The sequence below is a fragment of the Eulemur rufifrons genome, chromosome 6 (assembly GCF_041146395.1).
Source record: "Eulemur rufifrons isolate Redbay chromosome 6, OSU_ERuf_1, whole genome shotgun sequence".
In the NCBI taxonomy this organism is placed as follows: Eukaryota; Metazoa; Chordata; class Mammalia; order Primates; family Lemuridae; genus Eulemur; species Eulemur rufifrons.
Window position 1 is genome coordinate 96,795,956 of NC_090988.1, and position 20,984 is coordinate 96,816,939.

The 20,984-nt window shown below is 57.3% G+C and overlaps 2 protein-coding genes across 2 annotated transcripts; both read left to right on the plus strand.

Annotated features, from left to right (window-relative positions):
• Positions 1 to 138: 138 nt before the first annotated feature.
• Positions 139 to 16,400, plus strand: MAP3K11 (mitogen-activated protein kinase kinase kinase 11). The gene is made up of 11 exons (XM_069471544.1): positions 139 to 181; positions 665 to 1,965; positions 6,795 to 6,975; positions 7,151 to 7,299; positions 7,407 to 7,582; positions 7,675 to 7,918; positions 8,426 to 8,539; positions 9,117 to 9,252; positions 9,340 to 9,431; positions 14,543 to 14,917; positions 15,533 to 16,400. The coding sequence occupies exons 2-11, from the start codon at positions 1,227 to 1,229 to the stop codon at positions 15,868 to 15,870; spliced, it is 2,544 nt and encodes an 847-aa protein (XP_069327645.1). The 5' UTR covers positions 139 to 181; positions 665 to 1,226; the 3' UTR covers positions 15,871 to 16,400.
• A 1,554-nt stretch (positions 16,401 to 17,954) lies between these two features.
• On the plus strand, positions 17,955 to 20,862 carry KCNK7 (potassium two pore domain channel subfamily K member 7). The gene is made up of 3 exons (XM_069470188.1): positions 17,955 to 18,273; positions 19,995 to 20,393; positions 20,657 to 20,862. Exons 1-3 carry the CDS (start codon positions 17,955 to 17,957, stop codon positions 20,860 to 20,862), a joined length of 924 nt encoding a protein of 307 aa, XP_069326289.1.
• Positions 20,863 to 20,984: the final 122 nt, after the last annotated feature.

Below are 20,984 nucleotides of genomic sequence, written 5' to 3' on the forward strand. Positions count from 1 at the left end.
AACAGTCGAAATAGGATAGTGTCGTTTTTCTTAAAGTGACAGGCTCAAAGCAAGCGGGGTCAATTCAGCCGTTGTGAGGGCGACTCAGCTATTCTGAATCCAATCCTGGGCAAAGTTCTGGACAACAGTCTCAGGTTTCCTCCTTTGGGGAAGGGATATGAAGAAGCGGATCGTTTCCCAGGTGAGGGGTAAAGGAAAGCCTTAGACAACCTGTTCCAAGAACTAGAGGTGCAGCCATTCCATCTTCCTCCAATCTTCCCTAGCCCCATCCCACTAGCTCTGCAAAGCAGAGCTTCTCGTCCTCGGATGAAAAGAATGAGGCTCAGAGTCGATAGATCACACAGTTCTACAACTTGGTAGCCAAGAACAGACTCGGGTTTGCCCCACTCCCAAGTGCAAGTTCTGTAACTCCATTTTGCTGATGCTGATGCAGATGCAGAGGGCAGAGGTGGCCCGTCCTTAAAAGCCAACTTCAACCCGAGGCAGCGAAGCACCCAGCCTGGGGGTTTTCTTCCTAGATCCCAAAGCCTGCTGCGATGGAGGGTCTGGAGCTACCCTTTCCCTCCTATCTCTCCTGGCCCGCCTACCCGGGAACTCCCCGCCCGGAGCCTCCGGGAGGGGAGCGGTGCAACCCGCCCGCGTCATCTGATGCTGTTTCCTGCAGGAGGGAGAAGAGCGGAAAAAAGTGAAACTCCACCCTCCACCTCTGCCTCCCGCCCCCGGGGCCAAAGTACAAAGGGAGGAGGAAGAAGGGAACGGGGTCGGAGCCGTCGGGGCCAAAGGAGCTGGGGCCAGGAAGAGGCAGCCTCGGTCCAACTGGGAACGCTCCCTCCACCCTCTGCGCAAAAAGACGCAACCGGAATCCAGGCGCTGCCCCTGGCAGGCCCCACCTTACACTTGGCGGGTGCTCGAGCCAGGCTCCCAGGACTGCTCCGGGACCGAGGGAAGCTCGGACCCCTCCAAGCCAGCCATGGTGAGGCACCGGAGGCCCCGGGGCCCCACCCCCCCAGCCTGACCACACTGCCCTGGGTGCCCTCCTCCAGAAGCCCGAGATGCGGGGGGCCGGGAGGCGGCACTCCTGGCTCCCCAGAGAGGCGTGGGTCTGGGGCTGAGGGCCAGGGCCTGGATGCCCAGGTTCCGGGACTAGGGCCTCGGCAGCCAGCAAGGGTGGGGACCACGGGCACCCAGAGGAGGTCTTCCACACATCCCAACGCTGGCTCCCGGCCATGGAGCCCTTGAAGAACCTCTTCCTCAAGAGTCCGCTGGGGTCATGGAATGGCAGTGGCAGTGGGGGCGGCGGGGGTGGTGGTGGAGGCCGGCCGGAGGGGTCTCCAAAGGCAGCGGCTTATGCCAACCCAGTGTGGACAGCCCTGTTTGACTACGAGCCCAGTGGACAGGACGAGCTGGCCCTGAGGAAGGGTGACCGTGTGGAGGTGCTGTCCCGGGATGCAGCCATCTCAGGAGATGAGGGATGGTGGGCGGGCCAGGTGGGTGGGCAGGTGGGCATCTTTCCATCCAACTATGTGTCTCGGGGTGGCGGCCCGCCCCCCTGCGAGGTGGCCAGCTTCCAGGAGCTGCGGCTGGAGGAGGTGATCGGCATTGGTGGCTTTGGCAAGGTCTACCGTGGCAGCTGGCGAGGCGAGCTGGTGGCTGTGAAGGCAGCTCGCCAGGACCCTGATGAGGACATCAGTGTGACAGCTGAGAGTGTTCGCCAGGAGGCCCGGCTTTTCGCCATGCTGGCACACCCCAACATCATTGCCCTCAAGGCCGTGTGCCTGGAGGAACCCAACCTGTGCCTGGTGATGGAGTATGCGGCTGGTGGGCCCCTGAGCCGTGCTCTGGCTGGGCGACGTGTGCCGCCTCATGTACTGGTCAACTGGGCCGTGCAGATTGCCCGTGGGATGCACTACCTGCACTGCGAGGCCCTGGTGCCCGTCATCCACCGAGACCTCAAGTCCAACAACAGTGAGTTTGGGGGGCATGGCTGGGGGTGTGGCATGGCCCAGGCACACACCTGCTCCTAACCCTCAGCTGAGCCTAACTAGGGATCTATTGGAGGCAGGAGCGCCTATCCTAGGGGAACCCCCGTTGACCAGGGGTGCCCTTGGGCTCACACTGGCCCCAAAGCAGAAGTCCCAGGCAGTAAACAGAATCCTCCTGTCCCAGCCTCAGAAGAATACCTTGACCCCAGCCTGCAGCTGCAGCTTGGGCAAGTTAAGTAATTGGGATCTCTCAGGTGGGCCATAAGCATCCTGCCCAATCATGGCTACCACCTCAAGGAAGTCCCCTGGATGCTGGTGCTCCTTGTCTTCCTGTCCTCTAAAGTTCACAGTTGTGTTGGTGCTCTGCTCTCCCCTGCCTTTGTGGTGGACAGCTCTTCCAGAGCAGATATCTCAGAGGGGAAAGCGCCCCCTTGGTGGTCAAGGCTAGGGGCAGGGCTGGAATTTCTGGCCCCACTTCTCCCTGGCTGCATGACCTCTAGCTGGTTATTTCAACTCAGAGCCTCAATTTCAGACTTTGTAAAAAGGAGGGTGAAATGGCTGAATGGGCTAGGCAAGCTCCAGCATAGGCTGCCCTACACACAGTGAGTCTTCAGCCATGGATGAGGACATTAGAGGACTGGATCACAAGAGAACCTTGCCTGGAACTACCACTTGTAGTGGGCATGCTGGGCTAAGGGAGACTCCATCTCCAGCCATTTCAGGCCCATACATACTGCACATTACTGGCCCAAGACAAGCGAGTGACAGGTTCAGAGGGCTTCCCCTGGTGCAGGCATTTAGAAAGCAAGCCAGGGAGACAGGACCCAGCACAGGAGGGGGACACTAGGGCCCACGCCCTGCTGGAGCCCTGGGTGCAGGCTGGACAGCACTGGAAATGCAGGAGGGGACCAGGCTCAGTGGGGTCACTAGAGAGCATGAAAAGTTCTTAGAAGGGGGTCAGCGTGGATATTGTGAGCCTTTTCGCCTGAGCTGACAAGGGGCTGCAGGGAACAGGGTGCCAGGACCCAGTGATATCCAAGTTCCCTGCCAGGGCTGGAGTGGCAGAGGAGGCCTGCCAGCCACCCCACCCACTCTTCTCACCCATAGAAGGGGACAGTTCCTACTTCTCAGCCTCACTCATGGACCTGGCCATCTAGGGACCCCTACTCCCTGACCCAGCCTGGGGGGATTCCCCGAAGGCCCAGGGGGAGGGGACTCCCATCTTCTGTTTTTCCTCCGTTTTCTTTCCAGAAAAAATGGAACAATAGCCCGGGCCCCTGCTCCCCACCCTCCCCACTGCTTCCTGTGTTTCCTGCTGCCCCTGAGCCGGCTTCCTGCCCCTGCTCCAGCCCCTGCTCCCTCCCTAGCCCAGCTGCCTGCAGGGGAGGAAAGAGCTGGGGGGTGGAGGGGTTGCCCCTGCTTCCCTCTCAGAGTCTGGGTGGTGGTGGTGAAGGGCAGGCAAGGTGCCCTCAGCCTCTCTGAGCCTGGCATCCAACCTTGCAGACCCCAGTCCTAGGCCCAAGTTGCTGTCTGCGGGATTGGGGTGGGGGGAGTCCCTGAGCTGGGGGGGCATAGGCAGGAAACAATGGCATGATTTTCCTGGACAATGGGGGCCTTGTGAGGAAGCCTGGCAGGGAGAGGAGGGGGAATTCTCCAGGCCCACGAGTCACAGGACTGACCAGCCAGGCTGGCCTGGGCCTGACCTCCCCCAGTTCTACCCCAAAAGACCCCCCTCCCTATTTGGAGACCTGGCCCAGGCCTCCCAGAAAGGAGAAGTAGGGACCATGGGAGGGAAGCGGAAGAGGTGTGAGCTGCCCAGGCCACTCCCGAGCCCCACAGAGGCCAGTCCAGGGAGGGGCTGGTGATCAGGTCTCTTTCAGAGGCCAGGGAGCCCTAAGGCAGTGCTAAGAGGTGGGCCCTAGCCTTGGGATCTCTAGCCCCTTCTCCTGCACAGCCCCGACCTCCCATGCCCGAGGTCTACATCAGACACCAGAACAGCAACCCAGGATGAGACAAATTCAAGGCACAGGCAGGCAGCAAGGCAGCATGGAGAAAAAGCAGGGGATGCAGAGGTGAGGCTGAGGCTTCGCAGGTGTTAGAGTTGGGAGCGGGGAGGTAGCAGAAAAGGCACAAGTAAAAAGAAGTCCTGAAACTTTGAGTAAGTTGCTGCCCCTGTCTGGGCCTCATATTCCCCACCTGAAAATGGAGACAATGGCCACCCAGCCTGAGATTCTGGTAAAGACAGTGTTTTGCCAGTCTGTGGGGTCCCACAAATGGCTAGATACTGGCCAGGAAGCAGCAAGAGTTGGTCTTCAAGAGGAGAGGTGGACCCTGGCACCAGGGGAGGTGCCTGTTCCCACTCCGCCCATCTGCCTGCCTGTTGCGGTTCCTCTTTGGAACGAGCTTCTTTGGGGCTTACTAATGGTCAGGTCTGAGCCTCCAGCAGCCAGCCTGGATGGAGGTTGGTGTGAAGCTGGAAGTTAGGAGTGACAGAGGATGCAAAGGAGAGAGAGGACTTGAGAGATGTGAGCAGTAGAATCTTCAGGACAGCTGGCATTTAGACCATCCCTGTGAGATGGCAGCCCCAGAGTGAAGGCTTTAAAAGCGTGATCTGTTTAATACTTGTAGCAGCTCTCTGAGGTGGGTTTTGTTATCATCCTTAGCTTTACAAACTGTTCAGGACTCAGCCCCATCTGGCTCAGAGGAGTGGGTGGATTTCAAGACCATTCTCTGAATTAGGAGATACTGCAGGAAAATTTGCTGGGCATGCTGGGATGGTAAAGGTGGTCACTGAGGGCATACGTATCTCAGGTGCAGCTGCTGATGGGCAGCTAAATGGACTTCTGTCTGACCTGGAGTTCCAAATGTGGAAGATGCCAGTGGGGAGGGGGATCCTGGCACCTCAAAGAGGCTGGGACAGCCTTGGGTGGCAGGCAGAAGTTGAGGAGAGGCTGGGCTCTGAGAAGCACCAGCACTGAAATGGCTGGGAGTTGGGGGTGCATCACAGAAACAGAGCCAAGGGCAGCAGGGAGGGGCTGGGCAGCAGTGCCTGATGCCTCCGCCAGGCCCAGAGGGCTTAGCCAGCAATGGGATTGGGGGTTGTGGCTTTAGGCTCTGAAAATTGAGTGTGAGTACCTGGTTCTGCCACCTCCTCTAAGAAGTCTTCCCTGACTCACCAGCTGTGTCAGTGCACTTCTCTCTGCCCCACCCCCAGTACCCTGTGCTGCCCCCATTACAGCCCTGTCACCCTGGGGAGGAGAGCTGAGGGATGTGCCTGACACATGTCCAGAAACATAGTTCACTTGAATATCACATCTCCTGTACAATGCAATTGGCTGTAATCAGAAAAGAGGCCGGGCGTGGTGGCTCACGCCTGTAATCCTAGCACTCTGGGAGGCCGAGGCGGGTGGATCGCTCAAGGTCAGGAGTTCGAGACCAGCCTGAGCAAGAGCGAGACCCCGTCTCTACTAAAAATAGAAAGAAATTATCTGGCCAACTAAAAATATATATAGAAAAAATTAGCCGGGCATGGTGGCGCATGCCTGTAGTCCTAGCTACTTGGGAGGCTGAGGCAGTAGGATCGCTTGAGCCCAGGAGTTTGAGGTTGCTGTGAGCTAGGCTGACGCCATGGCACTCACTCTAGCCCGGGCAACAAAGTGAGACTCTGTCTCAAAATAAATAAATAAATAAATAAAAATGCAAAAATATATTAAAAAAAAAAAAAGAAAGAAAATAGAGGGGCCCTTCAAACCTTGGTGATTCTATGACTTTGTCCTTTTTCTGTTTCTCTAAAACTTCTCACTCTAGCCATTTTTATCCTGGTGAGAGATTTGCAAGTTGCTGCTTTTCCTCCCTGTACAGAGTATGATGGCCCCATTTGGGGTCAAAGCCATGAGCCCCTGCCAACTCTGACCACCGCTCCTATATCTGCCCCAAGCTCCACTTTTGTGGCCAAGCACCATCACTTTCTTCAACCCAACCCTTTCTCTTCCCTTCCAGCTTCATCAATAGGTATCTTTTGGAGTCTTTCCCTTGGAAGTGGCTGCACTAGCCACAATGTGATATGGGCAGCGGGGGCCTGTGGTACCTGCTGGACCTCTTTTCTAACCAAGGGCTTCCCTCCTGCTCCCCACCCCCATGTGGGTTCTGATTCACACTCCTGCCTCCATAAAATGACAAAACACTCATGGATGATTTCTCTGGAAATTAAAGCCATAAATGCTGAGAGCCTGCCACATTGCCAGTTTTTATTCAGTGTAGTATTAGGGAAAAGTTAGAAAAAATTAGCCAGGCATGGCAGCATGTGCCTATAGTCCCAGCTACTCTAGAGGCTGAGGCAGGAGGATTGCTTGAGCCCAGGAGTTAGTTATGATGGCACTACTGCACTGTAGCCTGGGTAACAGAGGGAGCCCTGTCTCTAAAACAAAAAGTTAGAATGCTGCCTTTGGAGCCACACAGACTACGTTGGAATCTTTGCATTATTTGCTATATGATCTCAGCCAAGTAATTTCCCTACAGTTTCCTCATCTGTAAAATGGGAATACTATTATGAACCTCATGGAGTTGTTTGAATGGTAGGGCCCAGTGTAAAATGTTTGGTCTGCAGTAGACCCTCAGAAAATGTATCTCAATGTTGTCATTCTTGTCTGATTCCACTCTGCCCCCAGCTGTGTGCTCTCCAGGGCAGGATCTAGACCCATTCACCTCTGTGCCTAGCCAGGATGTCGGTCAGATGAGTTTGCTCCCAGCTCTTTCCCTGTCCCTACCACCTGATCCTGGAGCATCCATAATCCTGCCCCTCTTGTTCCCTAGTTCTGCTGCTGCAGCCCATTGAGGGTGATGACATGGAGCACAAGACCCTGAAGATCACTGACTTTGGCCTGGCCCGAGAGTGGCACAAAACCACACAAATGAGCGCTGCAGGCACCTATGCCTGGATGGCCCCTGAAGTTATCAAGGCCTCCACTTTCTCTAAGGGCAGTGATGTCTGGAGGTGCGACCCTGGTGGGGGGTGGACAGGGTCTGCTATGGGGCTACAGAGGGCAGAGGTGGCTGCCTAAGTCTAGGGCTGGGCAGACAGATGGAACCATTTAGTTCCTGGTTGCTTTGGGGTGAAGTGGCAGTAAATGGGCACAGGAGGGGACACAGACCCTTTGTCTCACCCACAGCTTTGGGGTGCTGCTATGGGAACTGCTGACTGGGGAAGTGCCCTACCGTGGCATTGACTGCCTTGCCGTGGCCTATGGCGTGGCTGTTAATAAGCTCACACTGCCCATCCCATCTACCTGTCCCGAGCCCTTCGCACAGCTCATGGCAGGTAAGAGGACAGGATGGGGCGGGTGAGGGGCAGAGCTCCCTGGCCCAGGACGCATCCACCCACAGACCCCCTTCTTACTCTGTCCCCTCTCCACGCCGTGCACCTAGAGTGCTGGGCGCAGGACCCCCACCGCAGGCCCGACTTCGCCTCCATCCTGCAGCAGTTGGAGGCGCTAGAGGCGCAGGTCCTTCGGGAAATGCCGCGGGACTCCTTCCATTCTATGCAGGAAGGCTGGAAACGCGAGATCCAAGGCCTCTTTGACGAGCTGCGGGCCAAGGAAAAGGTTCGAGGAGAAGGGCCAAGGTTGGAAGAGTTGGGGCGGGCGCCGGTGTCGGTGCCAGGCTGACCCCACCGCCTTCATTGTCCCGGACGCAGGAACTGCTGAGCCGCGAGGAGGAGCTGACGCGCGCTGCGCGCGAGCAGCGGTCACAGGCGGAGCAGCTGCGGCGGCGCGAGCACCTGTTGGCCCAGTGGGAGCTAGAGGTGTTCGAGCGCGAGCTGACACTGCTGCTGCAACAGGTGGACCGCGAGCGGCCGCACGTGCGTCGCCGCCGCGGCACTTTCAAGCGCAGCAAGCTCAGGGCGCGCGACGGCGGCGAGCGCATCAGCATGCCACTCGGTAAGGGGCGGGCCCCGGGACACCGCCCCGCCATTGGCTGCGTGGGCGGAGGGGTGGGATCAGGCTTGGGTGCTGTCCGCATTGGGATTGGCTTAGGTGTTGGTGGGTGGGACCGCGAGCCGAAGGCTAGAAGGGGTGGGACCAGGAGTGTTTTTTCTGCCTGTGGGCGGGTTCTGGCGGAAATATTTGCATGTCGGTCTGGGAGTGGCTGCGACCGGGAAGGGGCGGGGCTCATGAAAGTTCTGGGAAGGCCTGAGGGGGAGGAGGGCCGGCCGGCACGGCGGAATCGCAGATCCTGCTGCGCTTCTGAGGGAGGTGGAGTTTAGCCCATTGGCTTTCCTTATTCAGAGCCTGGGGCCCAGGAAGGCAGTGAGGTTGGCCCCCAATCACACAGCCACCGTGCCACTGCCTGCGTGGCCTGGGAGCCGGCGAGGCCCCCTGCAGGTTGGGGTTCTGGCTCTTCTTCACCACAAACCTATACCCTGCATCCCCCTACCCAAACCCCAGACTTCAAGCACCGCATCACCGTGCAGGCCTCCCCCGGCCTTGACAGGAGAAGAAACGTCTTCGAGGTCGGGGCTGGGGATTCGCCCACCTTCCCGCGGTTCCGGGCCATCCAGTGTAAGAAACCTCGCCTCCCCACCACACCTCCCCCACCAGCCCCCTTACCCTCTGTCAAACCTCATCCTTGGAGGTGAATCCCACCAAGTGTCTCCTCCCCTTCTTCCTCCTCCCCAGGCTCCCTACCCTATCTGTCTAGACTGTTACCTCTGAGTTCCCCAAACAATATTTATTTTACTTATTGTTTTATTCAGACAATTGTATGAGACTCTGTATTAATTTAATTCCTCGCAATAATTCTTTTAAGTAGTTATCATTATTATTGTCTAAGTTTTATAGATGAGCAAAGTGAAAAAGGTAACTTGTTCCACATCTAATAAGTGGCAGAGCCAGAATCTAAACCCAGGCAGTTGGTGTCAATGTCTGTACTACTAAGCAGCAAACGTCAGCTGAAGGACTAGATGAGGTGCCCCACCCCACTGCTGGCCCCAGGACCCATCTATCTTGCCCAAAGCCCACACTGGGAATAGTATGCGGCCCAGTCTGCTCCCTGTCTTCTAAGAGTTGCCCCTGAAGTTTGACTCATGATGGGCAGAGGACAAGGGTCAACTGAGATTCCATTGGTTCCCCCCCATAGTGGAGCCAGCAGAACCAGGCCAGCCATGGGGCCGCCAGTCCCCCCGACGGCTAGAGGACTCAAGCAATGGAGAGCGGCGAGCTTGCTGGGCCTGGGGTCCCAGTTCCCCCAAGCCTGGGGAAGCCCAGAATGGGAGGTGAGTGTCCCCCTCCCCCCAGCATTGTCTGCTTTCCCCCAGTCTTGAGATTCATGAAGTGTCCCTTCTTCTCCCTCCCTTCACCAGGAGAACATCCCGCATGGACGAAGCCACTTGGTACCTGGATTCAAATGACTCCTCTCCCTTAGGATCTCCTTCCACACCCCCAACACTCAATGGTGAGTGGCCTTGCCTCCCCCTAGCAGCGGGGAGCTCCTTCTGTGCGCATCTTGGGGGAGGCCATGAGAGGACAGCAGGCAGAGCAGGAATCCTGCCCTGATTGTTCTCAGTCTGGAGAACGGGAGACTGAGGCTGAGACAGGACAGGGCCAGTCCTAGAACCCAGGTCTGACCTGGGGGCCCGGAGCCTAGTCCCTCTGTTCAGACCCAGCCTGCAAGAGGGCTCTGTCCTGCCCCTGTGGTAGCCCCAATGCCCTCAGCAGGCCCTTGGGAGAAAAGGAAGACAGAATGGTACCCCCAATTTGGTACCCAAAGGAAAGGAAGCCCCGAGAGAGGGGAAGGAAACTGCCCATGTAGGGTGGAGCCAGACAAGTGCTACACTGTGCTTCTCAGACCTCTTCTGGGGAGCCTGCAGGTGGAGAAGAGAGCAAGACAGCCGAGCAGGCAAGGATCCTGGGCCCATTCTCACCACACCCAGGGCAGTTCAGGGCTTCTGCGTGCCAATCATTCCATCCAAGCATCGACCCTGTGAGGGAGGTGCTGTTATTATCCTCATTTTAGACATAAGGAAACTGAGACTCTTAGATGTGAAATAACTTACCTAAGACCCCCCAGCTAAGGATTTGAACGCAGAGAAAGACTTCAGCTCCCATGCTCATAGTGACCTTCCTTGGAAGCTTTCACCTAAAGAAAGGATTTCTTACATACAAGCTGTTCAGGAGGCTGGAGGGTCGGGCCAAGAGCAGGGCTCAGGTGTCAGAGGGATGAGGGTTCAGTGCAACACTGCTCAGCCTTGGCAGGGGCTAGAAGGTTATACCCTCCCTTGTTTGGGGGTCCCTGTGCCAACCCAGGGACCATTTTTGGAGCCCCCAGGCCTCCCTGCTGCTCACAGCCAGCATGCAAGATCCGCTTAGCTGCTCTCAGACCAGAGTCCTGTTCAGCAAACAATTGAGACTCCTCCCACCCCACCCAGCCAATCACATCCACCATCACCTGAGCTACATCCAATAGAATAACACCAAGTAAGGTTTATTGGGTCTCTTCTATGTACCAGACAATTCTGTGAGGTGGGTATTATTATAAGCAAGTTTTACAGTGGAGGAAACTGAGGCACAAAGAGGTTACAAGGTTTGATGGAAGGCACCCAGCAGAGCAGGGATTTGAACCTAGATCTGACTCCAGAGGTAGGGCCCTGGACCCCCGGTGCCCCACAGTCTTCTCCTCCAGCAGTTGTATTACCCATGCTGGCTGTGCTGCAGGGACTAAACTGAGAACTGGAAGACCAAGGGGGCTTCTTGGATTTACCCACTCTAGAATGCACCAGGCCAGAAGGGTCAATGGAGAACTTGAGGTCCTGTCAACCCAGGTGTGTAGGTCAAAGCAGCCCCAACCATGTTCTGCAGAGCCCTTTGGCCTTGCTTTCCCTGAGCTCCCAGGGGCAGAGACACAGGACCTGACCTCTATCCTTCTAAAGTGTGTCCCTTTACCTGAAAAGACGTCACTTGCCCTAGCCCAGTTGCTGGCTGAGCCCAAGCCCACACTCTAGCCACTATCTGGGTCCATGAGAATACATGACCTTGACCTTGCAACCACCCACAGAGTCAGAAGCCTGGCTGAGAATCAAAGAATAGGACCTCACAGAGGTCCCAGACCCTGTGAGATTGTCCCAGGCATAAGCCACCCCATCAGGGAGCCACATCTCCCATCCACCCAGCTTGTCCCCTGCTGGGTGTCCTGGCCCCGAGGGAACTGGTTGCAGTGAGTTGCACATTGTCAGGGCGCATTCAGCCCTGTGAAGCTTGTTGCCCTGGAGCCACTAACTACCACATGGCCATGTCCTCTCCATGAGGGCCCATGGAAGCAATTTCACCTTTACCGCTGGGTCAAGAACAGTCATGCTGCTTTCTCCTAAACAACAGGGTTGCCAACTCTTTCTGCCAGAAAGCTTGGAGGCAAATTCAAATCCTAGCTGAATTACCTTGGACAAGTCACTTACCTCTGGGAACCTCAGTGTCTCAAGCCATTGACTGCAGGAACTTCTCTTCACTCTCATCTTGTGTGCTAGACTCTATCTTCTCTTCCTTTGTCTCATTTCTCTTACTTATTTTATTTTTTGTTTTATTTTTATTTATTTTTTTAGAGACAGGGTCTTACTCTATCACTCCACCCAGGCTGGAGTGTAGTGGTGCAATCATAGCTCACTGCAGTCTAAAACTCCTGGGTTCAAAGGATGCTCCTGCCTCAGCCTCCCGAGTAGCTGGAAGTACAGGCACACAGCACCATGCCCAGCTGATTTTTTTATTTTTTGTAAAGACAGGGCCTCACTATGTTGCCTCAGCTAGTCTTGAACTAGCCTCAAGTGATCGTCCCACACTGGTCTCCCAAAGTGCTGAGATTACAGATGTGAGCCACCGCACCTGGCCCTCTCTTGCTTATTTTATTTATTTATTTTTGTTTGGTTGGTTTTTTTCTTGTTGTTCTGGGGGGTTTTGTGGGGGGGGGTTGTTTGTTTGTTTGTTTGTTTGTTTGAGGCAGGGTCTTGCTATGTCACCCAGGCTGGAGTGCAATGGCATCATCATAGTGATCCTCCTGCCTCAGCCTCCATGAGTAGCTGGGCTACAGCTACTGCAGATGAGCGCCACTACACCCAGCTAACTCTTCTATTTTTTGTAGAGACAGGGGTCTCACTCTTGCTCAGGCTGCTCTTGAACTCTTCAGCCTCCCAAAGTGCTAGGATTACAGGCATGAGCCACTGCACCTGGCCCTCTCTTGCTTATTTTAAGCATGCTTTCATCTCTTCTGTTTCAACTCACTGTAAATGATCAGTTTCTTCACCTGTGAAATGGAGCTAATAACAATCACCTTGTTGTTAGTGCAAGGATTATATGAGTGGATTCTTCCATCAAATAGGAATTGATGCATTTTATGAGCCAGTTAACAGCATGTTAGTGATCAACCCTGCCCTGGGTTCAGGCACATCCTAGTCTGGTGGTAGAGGCAGACTAATAAATAAACAAGTACAGTAGAGACTGTGTAAGACACAACCTGAGCAATAACTGGACAGTTTTGGGGGATTCTGGGAAGGTTTCCCGGAGGAGATGATGTCTCAGCTGGGTCTGGATGGTGACAAGAAATCACTGAAAGCTGAGATAGGAAAGGTGAGCTGGGCAGAGGGAGTGGTGCATGCACAGGTACGGGGCTCACCAGACCTGAGGAGGAAGAAACCTGGCTGAACTCAGAGAAGACTTTTTTTTTTTTTTTTTGAGACACAGTCTCACTTTGTTGCCTAGGCTTAGAGTGCCGTGGCGTCAGCCTAGCTCAGAGCAACCTCAAACTCCTGGGCTCAAGTGATCCTCCTGCCTCAGCCTCCCGAGTAGCTGGGACTACAGGCATGCGCCACCATGCCCGGCTAATTTTTTTCTATATAGTTTTAGCTGTCCATATAATTTCTTTCTATTTTTTTTAGTAGAGACAGGGTCTTGCTCTTGCTCAGGCTGGTCTCGAATTCCTGAGCTCAAACGATCTGCCCACCTCGGCCTCCCAGAGTGCTAGGATTACAGGCGTGAGCCACCGCAGCTGGCCTCAGAGAAGACTTGAGAACCAGCGAGTGTCAGGCCTAAGGCAGTGGTCGTGGGCCAGGCCTGCATCCTTGGCACACAGTTCAGTAGATGTTTCTTGAATGAATAAGTCAATAAAGCTGGAAAAGTAGGCAGAAGCCAGTTCAGGAAGGGCCTGGAAATGATAGGTAGGTTTTAAGTACAGACCTGCCCTTAGCAGGTTTGCATTTTAGAAGGATTCCCTTCGCCCTTGAGTGGCAGTCCCCACTCAAGGTGGACATGAGACATGAGACAAGTGGACATGAGACAAGATAAGAGGCAGAGAGTCTGAGTAAGGGTTGTGGCTGACAAAGGGGACTCTGAGCCATGTCCTGGTTCATAGGAGAAGCTCACTTTTCCCAGCCTTGCATGTCTTCCTCCTGACACCCGCCCCAACGCTCTGCTCCAGGCAGGCCCACTCCCTTCCTGGCCCGAGGAGGAAGGAAAGGCAGAAGCAGCAAGGCCAGGGAGGACGTTGAAAGCCCTGCCAAGGAGGCCAGACTGTCTTCTAGTGACAGTGGAGAGCCATGGCAGGTTCTGGAGCCAAGGAGGGATCTAACAAAATTGGGGCTTATAGGAGGCAATCCTAGACACCCCCCACCTCCTCTTTAATGACAGAATCTCCAAACCCACCCCAGGTGGTCTAAAATGCAGTCAGGCCAACCCTAGCCTGGAAGGTAGGACACCGAAATCTCGAAACCTAGGGTGGAGTCTGGTCGGGAAGTGGTGGAGAGCAAAGGCTCTGCTGCCCCTGCCTGGGTGAGGCCAGCTTCGTCCCTCCCTGGCTGTGCAGCTTTATGTGAGCCCTTAACTTCTCTGAGCCTGGAATGCCTCGGAGAAGGCACAGGGATCAGACAACATAACACCCCTACATCAGCTCAGGCCTGGCACAAACACATAGTCTATAAACCAGCTGTGACCCTGTGCAAGGCACTGTCCCTCTGAGCCTCAGTTTCCTCATTCTGGAATAGGGACAATGATGTGTGCCCTCGGGGCTGTTGGAGTTCACTTGCGTGCTTCCTGCAAGATACAGCTGGAGTGCGGGCTGGTGGGCAGAAGGGCCAGGGCTGCCAAGCTAGGAAGGGGGTGGGCACAGAACACAGGGTGCTGATCCCAGTCAGTGGGGCCAGCCCTGCTCCTGGGCCTGGACGTTTCTCCTGGCTGACCATTGAGACCACTGAGGCCCATTGTGATCTGGCCTCAGCCTGCCTCCTCTTGGGCCCCTGTGTTGCCATCTGTGGGTTCCAGGGCCCCCTGGCTGCCTCCCAGGCTTTGCTCCTGCTGGTTCCTTGGCCTGCACTGCCCTCCCTGCAGCCCCCACCTTGTGAAAGGCCGCAGTGTGGGTGTGTGATGGGGGAGGCTCAAGTGGACAGGGAGGAGCTGGGCTGGGGACCAGGGCAGCCAGGGCAGATGCTGGTGGGGAGTAGAACTTAGTCGGTGTTCCAAGGCCACTGAGGGGTCCCCAGAACCCCTACCCAGAAGACGCAGCCTCACCTGTGCCATCTCTGGCCGCAGGTAACCCCCCGCGGCCGAGCCCAGAGCCCGAGGAGCCAAGGCGGCCCAGCCCAGCGGAGCGCGGCGGCAGCTCCGGGACGCCCAGGCTGATCGAGCGCGCACTGTTGCGCGGCACCGCCCTGCTCGCCTCGCTGGGCCTGGGCCGCGACCTGCAGCCGCCAGGGGGCCCAAGCCGCGAGCGAGGGGAGCCCCCGCCAATGCCTCCCACACCAGTGCCGACGCCGTGCCCCGCCGAGCTGCCCCCTTCCCCACTCATGCGCCTCTCTTCTAAGACGCCTGACACCCCACCCACCCCTGCGCCCCTTCTGCTGGACCTGGGTGTTCCTGCCGGCCAGCGGTCAGCCAAGAGCCCCCGGCGCGAAGAGGAGATGCGCGGTGAGTGGCCCGGAGACTGGCTTGTTGCCCGGATGCAAGATGGGGGCCGCCAGAGGAGGGGAAGTGGCTGGGGGGCACATGCAGGGCGACAAGGCTGGGGCCACAGCCGTCTGCTGGACCCCTAACTGGACTCTGCAGGCCTTGAGGAGCATGTAGGGAGCTGAGTTCCAAGTTCAGCTGGTGGTCAGGAACCAGGTGGGGCTGGTTTAGGCCAGTTGTGAAATAAGGAAAGTAATAAAAGAAATAATAATAATACACTGTTGGTAGCAAACGCCCATTGGCTGCTCACTGTGCCAGGCACTGTGGCGCTTTAAAGAGATAGCCTCGTGTAATTATCATAACCACCTGCCAACTAAGTGCTCTTCTGATACCTATTTTTTAGATGAGGAAATTTAAGGCACAGCCAGGTCTAGGCAAGTTGTTCTCCACAGGCCGCGCTCTTAACCGCTACGGAATAAACACATGCACCACACAGGTCATGAAGGGCCAAGGAGGCCGAGTCAAGTAGCTCACTGTGCAGATGGGGAAACTGAGGCCCCGAGGAGGGCAGTGCCTTCTGGGGACACCTAGAAGTTCGTGGCTACCTGACCCTGTGCCCTTCCCATACTCTCACAGGAGGCACTGTCTCACCCCCACCAGGGACATCACGCTCTGCTCCTGGCACCCCAGGCACCCCACGCTCACCTCCCCTGGGCCTCATCAGCCGACCTCGACCCTCACCCCTTCGCAGCCGCATCGACCCGTGGAGCTTCGTGTCAGCTGGGCCGAGGCCTTCCCCCCTGCCCTCACCACAGCCTGCGCCCCGCCGGGCACCCTGGACCTTGTTCCCAGACTCGGACCCCTTTTGGGACTCCCCACCTGCCAACCCCTTCCGGGGGGGCCCCCAGGACTGCAGGGCGCAGACCAAAGACATGGGTGCCCAGGCTCCATGGGTGCCAGAGGCGGGGCCTTGAGTGGGCCAGGCCACTGCCCCACACTCCAGCCACCTAGAGGAGCCACAGCATACACTGGAATGGGAGCCAGGCCAGCCTCTGTAGCTGCCTAGGTTTCCCCCAGGGACTCCACCCCCCTTTGGGGGCCAGGAACACTACACTGCACAGGAAGCCTTCACACTGGATGGGGGGCCTGCACCCCCACACCTGCAACCTGTAGGTCCCCCTGACTTACCTGCCCCCCACTGGGGCCCAACACTGTACCCAGCTGGTTGGGAGGACCAGAGCCTGTCTCAGGGAATTGCCCCCAGGGGTGGTGCAGGGAGGAGGGGAGGTGCAGGGAAGAGGGGCTGGCCTCAGCTATCACCAGCACTTTTGACCAAGTCCTGCTACTGTGGCCCCTGCCCCAGGGCTTAGTGCCTGGACCCCCCCTATTCTGGGGGTCACCTGGGGCCAGGGCTCTCTGGGTGCCTTCCTGCTGCCCCAGCCAGGGTTGGGGCCTTAGCCTTGGGATCCAATGAAGCCAAATAAACTCGTAAGCTGTCTCCCCAAATGCAGCCTGTCATCTTTCTTGGAGGTAACCAGGAAACCGAACTTATCACGTGACCCTGGTATCCTCATGCCCCCTGCCTCCCGCACATTAGGCAGTTGGCCTGGGCCTAGGCCAGGTTACCTTGCACTGCACCCTTCTGGGACCAAGTCCATCGACCTTGGTCAACCATTTAAGCCCCTCCTCAGGCTCCCCTACACACGCTGGCCTCGCCTGCCTCTCCACACCCTTGCCAGTGCTTGCCTGCTCCACATTTGCACGTGCCGTTCCCACCATTCCGGTGACCGTTTGCCCTGATCCTCCCTGTTGCTGGGTAGTCCCTGCTTATCCTCTGGGTCCAGCTACAACATCACCGCCCACCCAGGACACCTTCCCTGGCCATGCTGCCCCACCCAGGTGGATCTCTGAGCTCAGGAGCCTGCAGTCCTCTGGGTTTCCCTGGCTCTGTCTCAGAGATCCCATGGTCTGGACACATGAGGAATAAGCTCCACGCACTCCGCATGGTGACCTACCATGGCACCTGGCACCACCGACAATGCCCTTGACATTGCCATGGGGGTTCTGTGTGTGAGCACTCCCACTCGGTGCCCTGGGACTCAGCTCCTCCATGGTTATAGTGGTTACAGGAGTCGTGGCCCGGGCGCCCCCCTCCCCCAGCGCCCCACAGCAGCCGGACTCTGTGTCTGCAGTTCAGCAGGGCGGGGGGCCAGGAGGGCCGGCACAAAGCTGCAGGAAGGACCGCCAGTGAAGGCTGGAGCGTCGTCTGTCCATGATGCTCTGGGCATCCTGAGTCTTCTCTTTATCTACCACCACCGCTCCCACCTGATCCATCCCCAGTGCCATCTCCCACTCCACTGCCCAGGCCACCGCCGTTCCATCCAGGATGCCTGCGGAAGCCCCCTTAGGTCTCCTGGGCCACACTTGTCCTCAAGGGCCTGTGTCCTTACCCTCCTGTGCCCCACTGCAGCCAGCCCCTTTTCCTCCCACACCCCAAGCTCGTTCCCACCTTGACTGGCATCTTATTCCCCAGCTGAAGCGTCACCTCCTCAGAGGAGCTTTCCTAGGAAGACACCCCTCCCCTCAGAAGTCTCCCCTTACCCTGGGTGTTTCCTTTATGGAATTTAGGACAGCATGACGTTGTCATGCTTCTTTGCTAATAGGAGAGCTTTCTCGCGTGAACACCAGGAGGGAAGGGGCCTGTATCTGTCTTCCCCAGTGTTCCCAGGGGCTAAACAGCTGTTGAGTGAATGAGTGGGGTCTGGGTGTCCGGGTGAGCATGACCTTGAATAAGTGTGAGGCCTTCTCTAGGCCTGGCTTCCCACCCTGTCTGCACCCGCACCGCAGCCTTCTTCTGCGCCGCCCCCACCGTCTCAGCTGCGGTTGCCCCAGAACCTGACGGAGGTGCTCCAGCTCGCCTTCCTCCCCTTCGCACTCGCCCCAGCTGTGTCCCAGCCACCCACGCAGCACCTCCTCCCAGCCCCACCCTGGCGGTCCCTCCCAGGTGCCTGCGGTGGCACAGCCAGCTCCCACAGCACCCCAGACCCGGGCGCGCACCATGGGGGTTCTAAGGCCCTGGGCCCGATACTGGCTCCTGGTTGTGGCCCACCTGCTGGCCCTGGGGCTTGGGGCTGTGGTGCTCCAGGCCCTGGAGGGCCCTCCAGCACTCAGGCTCCAGACTGAGCTCAGGGCTGAGCTGGCCACCTTCCAAGCCAAGCATAGGGCCTGCCTGGCCCCCGGAGAACTAAAGGAGCTGCTGGGTGCTGCCCTGGCAGCCCAGACCCACGGGGTCTCCAGCCTGGGCAACAGCTCAGAGGACAGGAACTGGGACCTGCCCTCAGCCCTGCTCTTCACTGCCAGCATCCTCACCACCACGGGTAAGGCCGCCAGGCAGCCCAGTCGGAGGGGGCTCCTGAGGCCAACACTCCCTGGGGTTCCTGGGGGTGCGACACCCTTCCCCCAGCCCCAAAGTGTCAGACGGAGCCGGGAGCCGGGGGCCCTATCAGGCCTAACATCACAGCTGGGGTTCCCCACACCAACACACCCCAACTGGTGCCTCCACTTCAGCTGCCAGGAGGGGTGTGGCCTTCCCAGCCCCACCCCCAGTCACCCTTGGAGACCCAGGAGAGGTGCCCAGGTCCCTGCCTGAGGCAAGGCAAGGACCACAGTACAGTGGGATGGACTCTTGGATGGAGGGAAACAGAAGGAACCTGGGAAGCACAGACCATGACCACAGACTCAGGAGGGGAGTGAGGGAAGGCTTCTCTGCTAGGAAGTCCTGAGAACATGCTAGCAAGGACAAGAGAGCACAGACACGAGGGATGAAGGAATTCCTGGCAGAAGAACAGTGTGTGCATAGGCCCAGAGAAATAGAGCAAGGGGGCCACAGTCCCGGCTTTTTTTGTTTTGTCCTACAAAGTACCTAAATATTTTTTGAATTGAAGTCTGTATTTCCAACTTCTTTTGGAAAATCAGGAAACCTATTCACACTGAGCCAGATCCCTCAAAGCAACACATTGGCTGCAGCGGAGTGGGGCCTGCCCCTTTGGGCAGAGCACATGCTCTCCGGTCCACCCCAGTCCTCACCATTCCCTCTTGTCTCACATCTGCCTCCTGTAGGCTTTTCAGTGTGCAGCCTGTGGACTAGCTGACCCTGCTCTCCAGCACACCCTGATTGCCCACCTCGCCCCACCCTGCATGGGCGCTGCTGGCCTCACACGCCCTCTCTCCTGTGTGCTGCCTCCATGCAGCTCTTCAAGGCAAACGTCAAGACTGATTTTCCTGCCTGCCTCCCCCACCCAAGGGCAGGGCCTGGGCAGACTCAGATTCCAGCGTGAGGCCTGGCACACAGGATGATGAGATACACGTTTGGGGAATGGAAGAGCGGGTGACATTGCACTGGCTGTGGATTTGGAAATATTTGGAAGTACTTAGAAGAGCAGAGCTGAGGAATCCCTCAGAGAGCCAAGATCTCTCTGGGGCAGGACAGCAGTACTCAGAATTGTCCCAGCTGCAAAAGGCCTGAGGGACTGTCTTCTTTAATCCTTTCATTTTCCAGAAAAGAAAAGAGTGGCCCAGAGAGGTTAAGGGACTTGCCCAGGGTCCCCAGTAAAGGAAGAGGAGAGGGCCGGGCGTGGTGGCTCATGCCTGTAATCATAGCACTCTGGGAGGCCGAAGCGGGCAGATCGTTTGAGCTCAGGAGTTTGAAACCAGCCTGAGCAAGAGTGAGACCCCATCTCTACTAAAAATAGAAAGAAATTATATGGACAGCTAAAAATATATATAGAAAAAATTAGCTGGGCACGGTGGCACATGCCTGTAGTCCCAGCTACTCGGGAGGCTGAGGCAGGAGGATTGCTTGAGCCCAGGAGTTTGAGGTTGCTGTGAGCTGGGCTAAGGCCATGGCACTCTAGCCCGGGCAACAGAGTGACACTCTGTCTCAAAAAAAAAAAAGGAAGGGGAGAGCCAGATAGAATATGGGCCCGACCAGCTCAGGCAATTCCGGCCACCAGGGGGCAGCCTTCGGCAGGAGGCGATGTTGGGGACCGCAGCAGGCAGCCCACTCAAGAGCTCATTGCCCACTCTCTTTCTTCTCCAGGTTATGGCCACATGGCCCCACTATCGGCAGGTGGAAAGGCCTTCTGCGTGGTCTATGCGGCCCTGGGGCTGCCAGCCTCCCTAGCACTTGTGGCTACCTTGCGCCACTGCCTGCTGCCTGTGCTCAGCCGCCCAGGTGCCTGGGTAGCAGCGCACTGGCAGCTGGCACCCAGCAGGGTTGCATTGCTGCAGGCAGCTGGACTGGGCCTGCTGGTGGCCAGCATCTTTGTGCTGCTGCCAGCACTGGTGCTATGGGGTCTGCAGGGAGACTGCAGCCTGCTGGAGGCAATCTACTTCTGCTTCAGCTCACTCAGCACCATCGGGCTGGGGGACTTGCTGCCCAGCCGTGGCCGTGGCCTGCATCCAGTAATTTACCACCTCGGCCAGCTCGCACTTCTTGGTAAGTCTGGCTGCCCAAGTGTGTCAGGGAGGAGGGAAGAGGGGCCTGGACTAGGACTCCCAGCACCCACTGGGGGGCTGAGCCTCATAAGAAGAGGGACCCTACCGGAGGGCATGGTGTGGGACTTGTAGTCCAAAGAGACCTGATGGCAGGGTTAAGAGAGGTGTGAGTGGCACCGGGTGCCAAGGTGGGGGACCAGGCTGGGAGGCGGGGGGAGCATCATCGGCACCCCAAGAGCTGCCCGAGCAACCTCTCCTCCCCAGGTTACTTGCTCCTAGGCCTCCTGGCCATGCTGCTAGCTGTGGAGATCTTCTCGGAGCTGCCACAAGTCCGTGCCATGGTGAAGTTCTTTGGGTGCAGTGGCCCTTTGACTGCTGAGGACCAGGGTGGCATATTAGTCCAGGATGAACTGGCTCTGAGCACCCTGCCACCCACAGCCCCAGCCTCAGAACAGGCCCCAGCTTGCTGACAGGTGTCAGGTGACCAAGTTCAGCTGCTTTAAGGTGGCGGAGCAGGAAGGAAGTACCCAGGAGTGGTTGGGGAAGAATCTGGAGATGGGGTGGGGGTGGATGTGAGGACCTCAAGAAATCA

Coding starts and splice junctions, on each gene's coding strand:
- MAP3K11 (XM_069471544.1), top strand. CDS start 1,227: ATGGAGCCCTTGAAGAACCTCTTCCTCAAGAGTCCGCTGGGGTCATGG. Junction 7,583..7,674: donor AGCTGCGGGCCAAGGAAAAG/GTTCGAGGAGAA, acceptor TCCCGGACGCAG/GAACTGCTGAGCCGCGAGGA. Junction 9,432..14,542: donor CACACCCCCAACACTCAATG/GTGAGTGGCCTT, acceptor CTCTGGCCGCAG/GTAACCCCCCGCGGCCGAGC.
- KCNK7 (XM_069470188.1), top strand. CDS start 17,955: ATGGGGGTTCTAAGGCCCTGGGCCCGATACTGGCTCCTGGTTGTGGCC. Junction 18,274..19,994: donor CAGCATCCTCACCACCACGG/GTAAGGCCGCCA, acceptor TTTCTTCTCCAG/GTTATGGCCACATGGCCCCA. Junction 20,394..20,656: donor CGGCCAGCTCGCACTTCTTG/GTAAGTCTGGCT, acceptor TCTCCTCCCCAG/GTTACTTGCTCCTAGGCCTC.